Here is an 11,492-nt window from a genome sequence, read left to right as displayed (position 1 = left end):
ACGATTCTTGTGTGGGGGCGGGGTCAAGTGTACGACTTATGTTGTCACTGACTATACGTCTTTTCCTCTCTCGGGGTTTTCCTCCATCTTTGTACAACCATGCAGCTATAGTCTGCATTTCTTCTCTCGTAGGGCATAATCGAGACGCCGAGTCCACACCTTACGGGGTGTTACACTGTACACTCTCGTTTGTTTAATTATCGCGGCGCCGGTTCAGTAGCGAGGCATAGAAGGATTACGAGAGATTGGAGAGAGCAGATTGGAACGTCTTCCGTAAACAGGGTACGCCAAGCACCCGATTCCTTTACAGTGGCTGACACCACGTTGCTGGTCTTGGATTTGAAAGCTTTTTGTTTTGTTTCCGTGAAACGCTTCCGATGTGTTAAACCCACAAAATGTGTGCTTCCTTTTGATTCCACTGCCCCGCAAGCAGATACCGCTCCCCTGCGCCGCTTGCCCTTTCCACAGCTGCGCTCGCGCCTGTGACTATTTTCCTCCTCTCAGGAGTGATGGGGAGGATTTTGGCACACAGACACGGCGATCCAAGATACAAAATGGTGGCCTTGCTCAAGCACTCTTATATTTGAACTGAGAGTTCAATGCTGGATCCAAAACGACAAACAAGCGCGCCCGACACCGACAGCCCCGATTGTACGGCTTGATACGGCTTGACACGGATTGCATTGGACTCTATAGTCCGGAGTGAACCTTCACACACAAATACGAACCGCACCAAATGTAAAAAAAAAAAAAAAAGGAGAGAGAGAGAGAGAGAGAGAGAGAGAGATGCGAGGTTGCCCGTTCAGGAATAACTGAGGTCGAAAAATTGATTTCCGTTATGATCATTTCAATTCTGTCTCAAAATTGTTATTGTTTCTCTTTCTAGTTTCGTTCCCAATGGAATTGGGGCAGAAACCATGCCAGCAACCAGCATTCATGCCCAGAATGACAGTAGACGATAGGGAGTTCTCGTCAAACGCTCTACGTTCTGACAGAAGCGACGACATCCCCTCCTCCAGTGTTGCGGGATTCAACGTGGGCGCCAGAACCTGCGGATGACCTTCGGAGGACCTTCGGAGGACCGGCGCCAAAGCCGGCCGTGACCGGGGAGCACCGCAGCCTGCTCGTTGACCTTAGAGGACAGGTTGGCTGTCCGTTGTTACAGCAGGATATCTCACGGTGGGTCCCCTTGTGCGCTGTGCGTCGATGCCGCGTCGTTGGAACGGATCGCCTGGAACGGCGACTGTTTGGAGACGCAGGGCTATGGACGTCTGCACGAAGTGACATGGTTCGATTGGTTCGACAAAGATTTTCTATAGAATGATCTGCCGTGATATTACCCGTACGGTTTGTCTGCCCAGTGTGGCGACAAGCTGCACGTGCCGCAGGGACAGGGTAGGACTGCGGATATTTTCCACCACCTGGGACTCTTTCGACGTGCGCCGGAAATCTCCCACACGCGGTGCTGGAAGCAATGTTTACCTCCCCCACATTGCTACCATCCTCGACCGGGATCGTACCCGCGATCATGAGCTCAGCAAGCCAAGCCAACACGTTACCGACTCGGCTACCGAGCAGATGAGGCGGGCTATTCGCCTCTCCAGCTAGCTGCTCGCCACCTAGCGGACCCCAGCAGAAGCACTCACTGAATGATACGGACGACAGGCATATTTCGCGCTGATCCGAAACTATCGCAACTTCTGTTCGTGTTGCGAGGGAGTTTCCGGGCTTACAGATTTCTCATCCCCATGTGGCGCAGATAATTAGAAAACGAATATTTTCCTATGAGTGATTCGGCGCTCCTCCACGGAAGAGCGGTCCAGCAACACTGGGCTTCACCTCACCGGTATTCTTCGCGTGCGCCTTTCTGTAGGTTCTGTTATACCAGTGGCTAGTACTTCACAACGAAATCAGGGAAGCAGGTGTCCCGCCCTCCATGTCGCCCAAAGAAGTAACCAAGCGCGTGCCCGAAACTAATAGCATCTTCGATATACGTACTGCATCGGAGCGCACTGGTGCGTCCCGGTGCGGCACCCCCCTCTTCGATAAACCGCACCGGTGCACACCGGACGTCGATTAACGGGGTGCACCCGCTCGGCGCCCCAACGCGCACCGAGGATATCGGCCGGGCGACGGAGTGCAATCGCAAGGAGCATTGCGACAGGCGTCAGCAGGAGCTTCATCGGACAGCCACGACGACGAGCTCTTGGCGATAATTCGCCAGAACAAGTGGGGAGGATCAACGCTGCAGTGATCAATATCGCGAGAAGGGGCACTCACCATTCATTAGCTATTTTACTGCGCTCGTGTCGTCGTTAGCTGAATCTTTCATTCGCTCTACAATCACGCTTGCCGCATTCATATTTGCGTTGTCACCACGTGTTGCTACGCATAACTGGGGAGCGCTACACGCTAATCGAAATATAATAATGAAAAGGCAGAACTTTTCAAGTTTCCCTCGAAACACCAAGGTGCCTCTCGCTACGAGCACCGCCATGGTGCAGGTTCACCTTCGATATGGCCCCGCCAGTGTGGAACATTCCGCACCCTGGTCGTTCCTGGGCGAACCCGGTGAGTATGGCGACAGCCCACACGAAACTACCTGTAAGCCTGAGGTTACGCGTGGGGGCAGGATGATGATGTTTGATATTTTTTTTTGGCGCGATAACATCGGAGGTCTACAGGAGGCAGGAGATGGCGCCTTCACGATTCCTGTTTCGATATAAGCTTCCCAGTTCTTTTGGACACTAACGAATCCCCGACTGCCAATCCTATACTTTGTTTCTCATATAGGAAGAATGTATACCGAACTTATTTACACAGTCATTATGAGAATTTCTAATTGTCCTGGAGTCTCCCTTAAATGTACTAAACTGTAGTAAAGACCTTAATGTTACAGACTTCTTGGAGCAGTTATACGGCTTCCAGCTGAGGAAAACTCACCCTTTAAAACCGATTCTGTACGCACTCTTTTATCACGCTTGAATACCTAATTTATCTTCTTCCCCTCTGTTTGTACTACAGTCCTCTCCGCCTGGCAAATTTATTCGCTCAGTAATTTATGCCTTGAGGCACAATGCGAAACAAGACGCAGCTGGAAAGAAAGGAAGCCATAAACTGCTCACACACATTACAATCGAGGGCTTCAAGCACTGTGCAGAGTCCAGCAAATCACTAAAAACAGACCGCCAGTATAAACGCATCCACAAAATCATCGCGGGCTTCACCCACTGCAAGCGCCACTGTATTGTATGCGAAGCAGCCCTGACCCCCGACTTTTAATCCACGGGCATTCGATCAGTTCACCCTGCGGCATTCAACAGGTAAGTCCAATGCACAGCGTTCCCTTCCTTCACAACTTTTCCTTACAGGTGTTCTGCTAGCGTGGAGGCAACATGGCATACAGCAACACAAACAAGGAGTTCTACAACGATTACCAATTTCGCCTGATTACCAACATCCGCATGACAAGTGGCTTACACGTCATATTTAACGTGAGTCCCCATCACGTCCTTGGTTAGCAACATTGTATTGAAGTGCAAACTACCAACACCATCTATAGATACAAAAGCCCGCTTAGAATGTCTTTTCTCGATCACTCCTTCGTCAAGTAGACATGTCGCGGTATTCTTTGCGTTAGCCGCTCGCCCCAGACGATTTCAAATACATGACTACTGTAGCTACCAGTGGTTCCCCATGTGAATCATATCCATATATATATACATATATGCTGCCGTACTAGCATATACCAGCACGTACCAGCTCCCGTGGCAGAGTGGTTAGGATGACCGCTTTCCCAGTGATGTCGGCCAAGGACGCATACTAACCCTCCTGTCCTCCACTCCTTCCTGCTGTCCTCTCTCCATCTGTCCACGTCCCTATACCCACAGTTGCTTCGCGGCGCTAACACGGAAGTTAAAAAAGAAAATACGTCCTGATTGGCCGACTCTTATGCCGTCGTTTTTGCAGTCGGGCTTTCTTTGTCTGTAGGTGGCGTTGCTACTACGCGCTACACATTTGCTATAGCAATAACAAGGGACGCAGACAAAGACGTCAATCATGCACGTGTTATTTGCAGGGCGGTGCTCAAACTAACAACGACCTGTACTTTGACTTCCCCAAAGGGTTTGAACCTGACATCACCATGACTCATGTCATCAAGTACACAGATGTCACTAATGTGTAAGCTGCCTCCCTCTCTGGTAATATCCGGAATGAAGATGTTATGAGCAACTCAAGGAGGCTGTACTATCCCTTTCGTGTCACTCTACCTATATAGCTATCAAAGCACGTCTTACATTCAAGCAAAGACCCGTTAGTTCCTCATATAACGATATTGCGCTGGATGTCGTTTGGCGGCTTATGAACTGCAATTATTTAAGGGACAAGAAGCTAGCATATCCCAATAAACGCACAATACCGCGAGGACCCTTATAGGGCTGTGACTTCGGTAAAACAGTTCACTACGTCTGCCTGATATGCACCATAAACTAGAGTGTCAGTGTTCTTTCGTGATTTGCGTACGTCAGCTGGATAGCTTGTGAGAGTTTCGCACAAAGGCTACTCTATGTCACCTCCGTCAGCATTTTCTGAGTCACGGCCCAATCTTGGGGGTGCCATGTGTACCTTCGTTGCAGGTGCTTTTTGAATGAAAGCCTACTAGCAAAATATTTGTTGCCCAAGTTGAAAAAAAAACTAGTTAACTGGCTTATGAAGCTGAGTCGCATTACAGTTTTTTTTTTATGGGTATGCAACTGCGACAGCTTCAAAAACAACATAACACTTCTCTTGCAAGATTGAAATAGAAACGAAGAGTTCGTTCTACCCAAGACGATGGCGTTTAGACAGTATGGGGTTTACTGCTTCACAAATTCGTACTTCACCCGTTAACAGGTCCAAGTTCCGCGTTCTGGAGAACCCGTCAAATTTTCTCGAAATTTTCGTTGGCGGAAAGGAACTGAGAGTATACAGCAGCTGCGAGACAACAAAGCCGGAAAACCAAGGCACGAGGATCACGTCGGACTTTGAGCCCGGTGTCTACATCTTTCAGTGGAAGGTTATCGGAGGAGTTGTCAAGGTGCGTTTTACAACTTGTGCTTGCTCGTCCACTAGTAACTATAGCCCACTGTGCCAATACTCGTAACTGGTGTCCACTGAGACCTGGTCTTCAAAGTCTTCATAGCACAGGATTGCAAAAGTTGGTTAGCCTCGAAAGACGTTGCCATTATGCTAAAATAAAAGAAAAAAAACAAAAATACCGACTAAACATGGTAGCAATGTGGGGGAGGTAGTAATCACTTACCGCACGGTGTCTCGGAGAGTTTTGACACACGTTAAAGAACCGGCTCTTCTGTACTGAATTGCCCCATACTCCTTATCAGAAGGATGGGTACCAAAGGACGATCCAGCATCGATTCTAGAAGGCATTGAAGGCACCGGACACATGCACTCGGAGCATGCGCGTGCGCAGGGCGACTCAAAAACAAATTTACAAACGCGTCTATTTGGAAAAACAAAACTGATTCTACACTCTTAAAAATGAACTTCACCGCATAGCACGCTCCTAGCCAACCATAATCTCGAATGATATCGTTATCTGCCCTGATTTGTTGAAAACGGGAGGCGTACGCCTTTTTTGTGACACTTATGCTGTTCATAATTGTCATAGAAAAGGCGTACGCCTCCAGTTTTCAACAAATCAGGGCAGATAACGATACCATTCGAGATTATGGTTGGCTACGAGCGTGCTATGCGGTGAAGTTCATTTTTAAGAGTGTATGTAGGGAAGAAGGAAAGTGCAGACGACAGCGTACATACATATAAATATTAAATCGTAGATATTTACGTGTTCGTCTGCTTTAGTCGACCATCGACTCTTATATTTTTTTTTTCGTCATGATCAGCAACCAACCCTCCGGCATCTTGCCTTTTTATCGCTATGACAGTAGACATGATGATGCTGAGGGTTCGTTCTGCTTTTTGATCATTCATTTGTGGTAGATATCCTAATTGCTCCACTTGGACGCTTGGTGAACAAGCCATGGGCGTAGCCAGGGGTTGGTGGGTTAGGGCGTTCAACTCTCCCCCTCCCCCGAAATCGTACTTTTGGCAGCGCATTCGGGAGAGGGAAACACCTCCTCTCCCATGCAAGGTCCCCAGAGACCCCCCTGAAGTATTTTTCTGGCTACCATGCTGTCTATGACATGTGTAGGTGTCTTCCACGCGAGCGTCGATTCAGTCCAAGACTTCATGTGACTCGTAGTGAACTTACACGACTAAAATTGCGGTGTTCTCGCTCCGCCCACTAGTATCCATAGAGTCTACTTTGCATCAAGGGGTCTCTCGCTCTCTCCGCCGTATTCTCGCTTCGCCCTCAGGATCCCAAGAGCATTGTGCGCTTCAAAGGGATTGCTCCTACCGCCGTGTTCTTGCTCCGCGCATGAGTATCTCTGGAGCCTAATGTGCTTCAAGGGGCTCTCTCTTTCTGCCGTGTTCTCGCTCCGCCCTCAAGTATCCCTACAACATTAGTATTCTTCAAAGGGGTTTACCTCTGATGCTTTCTCGCTCCGTCCACGAGGATCCCTAGAGCATACAGTGTACTGCAGGGGGCTCTCCCCTTCCGCCGTGTTCTCTCTCCGCCCTCGAGGATACCCAGAGCATTATGCTCCAAAGGGGGGTATCTCTCTCTGTCGTGTTCTCGCTCCGCTAACGAGTATCCCAGAAAGAACCTAGTGCACATCAAGCGGCTCTCTCCTTCCACCGTGTTCTCGCTCCACCTCCGAGGATCCCTAGAACATTATTGTGCTTCAGAGGGGGCTTCTCCCTTCTACATTTATCTCGCTCCGCCCACGAGGATCCCTAAAGTCTAGTGTGCTTCAAAGGGCGTATCTCTTTCTGCCGTTTCCTCGCTCCACTCTCGAGGATCCCTAGAGCCTAGTGTGTTTCAAGGGGCTCTGTCTTTCCGCCGTATTCTCGCTCCTCCCACGAGTACCCCTGGATCCTATAGTGTACTTCAAGGGGTTCGCTCTTTCTGCAGTTTTCTCGCTCCGCCCACGAGGATCCCTATAGAGTCTATTGTGCTTCAATGGGCTCTCTCTTTCTGCCGTGGTCTCGTTCCGCCCACGAGTACCCCTAGAGCCTATAGTGTACTTCACGGAGTTCTCTCTTTCTGCCATTTTCTCGCTCCGCCCACGAGGACTCCTGGATCATTAGTGTGCTTCAAAGGGGATTTCTTCCTCTGCCGTTTTCTCACTCCGCTCACGAGCATCCCTTATTCTTGCTGCGCCCTCGAAGACCCCTAGAGCATGTTCCCGGTCGACAAGGAAGAGCACTTCCTTGCCGTTTCCTCTATGCAAGTGTATTCTGGGCCACGTTCAAGCAACTCTTGAGTTTCTCTGATGGGCTTCAAACAAAGCGGACGTCGGAGCGTGAATACGTTGGGAAAAGTTGGCACCCATTAAATCGCTGAAAGGCTTCCAAAGTGAACAGCACTTATCGAACAGCGATTTCGTCCTGTGGTATGCAAGTTTAGCTCAGATCACTTGAGGTTCCACACTCACATTCATTCGCACTTTATGCAGTTTCTTATGAACGGCACCGAGCACCCCATTCATGAGATCAAGCAGACGGACCACACAGGCACTAGGACGCACTTCTGCGACCCTTCGGGCCCAATCCTCGTCGAAAGCCACGTGACCTACTATGACGATCCACACACGGTCTTCAACGACGTAAGTCTTACGCAATGCGTGTGTCCTGCGGTTTCGTAGATCTGCAACATGAATGACTGGGTTGTGAAAACGCCTCAAGGCTAAAAAGAAGGCCTTATCGCTACTCGGCCGTGACGCAATCGTCACTTGTCTCTCCAATTACAACCATACAGTAAAATTTTGGATATATATATATGTATATATATATATATAGGTCGAGGGAAGTACAAAAAATCAAACGGCCACGAAGTTTTACAGTTGTGGAAGAAAAAAGACGCGGACAACCGATTTTTGGGGACGTTAGGAACACTAGTTCATTTAGTGGGCAGAACTTATAAGTTAAATGAAAAAGGGTCGACGTTTAGACAGTGGCACTGTCTTCGTCAGGACAAAAGATGCACAGGCGGTTACAGATTCCTTAAAGAGGTTTGGTACGTGACGTCACAATCGGTACAAGCACGCCATCGAGGCGGTTGTCGGTGAGTCAGATACGGGAGCCTGCTGAAATTGTGCTTTTCGTAGAATACAACATTTAGAAGGGTGTTTCAGAATAAACACAAAAGGTTAGGGCCCCGTGCAAAAAATAATTTCTAGTGAGGAGGGAACTGCTTCTGCCCTGTTTGTGCAATGCAGTTTATGCAATAAATTATATACAGGTTAACATCTCACCGACGCGTCCTGTGCTCATAACGATTCAGCATAGACTATCGTTTTCGGAAATGTCATTTATACAACCCTTTACCGAAACGATTTTTCTTCCACACACATAGGAAGATGACTTCAAAGCGCCTTGGGTACCCCTGTACAATGACGGCTTCGTTGTCTGCGATGGCGACGGATATGACTGGTAACCAAAGCTCTCCCATAACTCTCGTAGATGTAGAGTACCCTATAGTACCCTAGTAGCCTAACAGCTCTAGCAGGCGATTCGTCGAAGTACCTTGACGAAGATCATTCCTTATAATTACAAGATTCTCTTCAATGGGTTGTTACAGGTGAAGATAAGCTGGCACCCGGTAATGGTCGCTACTTCCAGTTCTGTAGCTGCTTTTCTTGTAACACAAATCCTCGAAAAGAAAGGGAAAATGTAGTGCACATAACACTGTCGTAACGTGTTAGCAGCGTATGCTTTCTGTAAAGATGTGTTTTGTCAATGACGTACACTTCAGAAAGCTGGTGAGGGCAACTGACACGGGGGGGGGGGGGGGGAGGAATTTGACAGCCCATGAGTTCGCAGTCCTAGTAAGAAGCCATTGGAAATGGTCTCAATAGCCTATCCACAAAGAGCTCTTACGCTCTTTGTTTTTTGTGCATTGAGATGTCGCACGTGGACTCTCCTACACTGTTGCTTTTGGTGCCAAGTTTTGTGTTGATGTTTTCATCCATTCCGTTTGAAAGTGTATAGATTTGTGAAGTTTCCTTTTTTTTCTGAATAACGCGTCCTGGAGTAGTCAGTCCCGGGTGGCTCGGGACTAACATCTCCATTTTTTTCTTTTACAAATCAATCAATCAGCCTACCCACAAATTAGTGACATTTCGGTAAAGGCACAGATCGTGGTAATACAACTATATATATCATGTAGCGGCATGTTCGTTGATTGTTTGATGCCCTTGAAAGTGCTGCTGAAGTACCAGTAGATGCACAGGGGCTGTTCCAGACACGCCGTTTCGTCGGGGCATCAATCTGTCCGGCGTTACTCTAAACCTTTCTTGATAGGATTTTGCGCATCGAGATGGTAGCTCAAACGGTTTAAACCGAATGTTGAACATCAGTAACTGCACGTGACAAAACGGGATGTACCGTGATTGGTTCGTAAACAGTAACACGTGCGTACAACTGGCATCAAACAACCTTCCCACGCTGCAGTGCCACACAGGTGGAGACCTAACAGGGGGTGTCACCGCCGTTGCAGGGTAGATATAAAATATTACGGCAAGACGGTGGCAACGTTCAAGGGCCACGAGAGAATGAGCCTGGTCTTCAAAGGCTATGGCGGTAAGGTGATTGCCTTGGACAACGACCATCCAGAGCAGTACAAAGCCGTCGACCGGGAACCGGGACATACAAAGATGGAACTGACTTTCTCCTACCAGCTGAGCCTTAGAAACGTCAGCATTGTAAGTCAAACTTATAGTTATCTACAAACAAGACTCAAGTTCATAGATCAGGGAAAAGTGTTTCGTCGGTAGGGAAAGCCTTTCAGAAATGTTAGGGAAAGGATTTCAGAAATGGGGTACAACCAAAGATAGAGAGACGGGAAAAAATGGACATTATGAGGCTCCTATAGGAACATTGCTATAGCGGTAAATTTCTCGCGAAACTCTTTCTGAATCCGCAGTCTTGCAGCCAAGGGTGGTGGCTCTGTCACTTGGCCTCACGTGACACTGCCTCCTGGTGTGGACGGACCTACAGGGTTGTTGGCCCTATAAATCTATCGCTTTGAAATACATGCGCAGCAGTTGGAGTCGGCTCAACGTAACCCGTAGTGTACTTGGAAACCACGGGTACATTTCAAAGCTAAGAGACAACAAGGAATGTCCCTTACCCCCGGCAATATGGGAACGGCACATAATAGAGGAGGCGAACACCAAGGTAATCGGGATAAACATGGCTTCTTTTTAGATGTTCGTTCCGCGTTGCTGTTTCCCAGATCCTCTATGCTGTCCTGTCTACTGTCCTTGGACTTGTCTCATCTGTTATGCCCCCTTTACTATGTCCGTCGATGATCTTTGGACTGTACACTCTTAAAAATGAACTTCACCTCATAGCACGCTCCTAGCGAACCATTATCTCGAATGATATCGTTATCTGCCCTGATTTGTTGAAAACGGGGGGCGTACGCCATTTCTGTGACACTTATGCTGTTCATAATTGTCACAGAAAAGGCGTACGCCCCGTGATTTCAACAAATCAGGGCAGATAACGATATCATTCGAGATAATGGTTGGCTAGGAGCGTGCTATGCGGTGAAGTTCATTTTTAAGAGTGTAGGATAGAGGAATAGGAAAGAGATTGCCTTGACCGTATGCTGTTGAACGGTTCATTCAGTCGAGCGCCATGTGTTGTATGCACATGACCACTGTTTTGTACTACGTGTACTCATGTGTCCGTATTTTTCAGGAAACTGGACCGAAGCCCAAGTAAAACCCATTTGCAGAACGGAACCTGGATAGGATTTGTGCTGCGTATATGTTCTTGTTTGTCTCGTCGTGTTCCGATTGGTTGCGTACGCTATATATAGAAAAGAAATCGAAGTAACCTCGTCAATTTTAACTCGAAAGACATGAGACTGCAATGGAAGTGCTCCAGGAGCGCAAAGAATGGAAATGCATGCAAATTTTAAGAAGTATCTCAACAGCAGCGACGACGTCACTTAATGTATCTGATCAGGGCACTCGAAACCTCCAGATTGATTTCGGTGGGTGCAACCTGCTCGCCTTAGTAACACGTTTCGTTGCGCTGTAATCGGTGTAGCAAAACCAGAAATATCAGTAGGAAGGTCTTCGTCTTCATCATTGGTGACGTCCGAAGAAGAACGTGCGCCGGCACCACGAGAAACGTCGTAACGGATGTTGCATTAAAAAAAGTTGCGCTCTCACGACCAATCTCATGCGTGCAGGTGTAAGTGTTAATATGTTAAGTATTTAAGTGTGCATATGTGCTTATTTACGTAAATAAACAGAGTATGCTTTGGCCATTAGAGTTCCGCATGGAAGTCAGTCAACGGACAAATGAGAAAATAGTGAATGGATGCCTATGAAAAGGAGTGCGATGACAGCCCA

The 11,492-nt window shown here is 48.0% G+C and overlaps 1 protein-coding gene across 1 annotated transcript; it reads left to right on the top strand.

Moving 5' to 3' along the window:
- Window positions 1-3,162: 3,162 nt before the first annotated feature.
- On the top strand, window positions 3,163-11,405 carry LOC135398129 (uncharacterized). The gene is made up of 8 exons (XM_064629558.1): window positions 3,163-3,323; window positions 3,372-3,494; window positions 4,079-4,182; window positions 4,894-5,077; window positions 7,581-7,730; window positions 8,480-8,556; window positions 9,623-9,827; window positions 10,831-11,405. The coding sequence occupies exons 2-8, from the start codon at window positions 3,396-3,398 to the stop codon at window positions 10,852-10,854; spliced, it is 843 nt and encodes a 280-aa protein (XP_064485628.1). The 5' UTR covers window positions 3,163-3,323; window positions 3,372-3,395; the 3' UTR covers window positions 10,855-11,405.
- The last annotated feature ends 87 nt before the right edge of the window (window positions 11,406-11,492 follow it).

This window comes from Ornithodoros turicata, chromosome 6 (genome assembly GCF_037126465.1).
Source record: "Ornithodoros turicata isolate Travis chromosome 6, ASM3712646v1, whole genome shotgun sequence".
Taxonomy (NCBI): domain Eukaryota; kingdom Metazoa; phylum Arthropoda; class Arachnida; order Ixodida; family Argasidae; genus Ornithodoros; species Ornithodoros turicata.
Note: the sequence above shows the minus strand (reverse complement) of the source record. Positions and strands in the feature narration are given on the sequence as shown.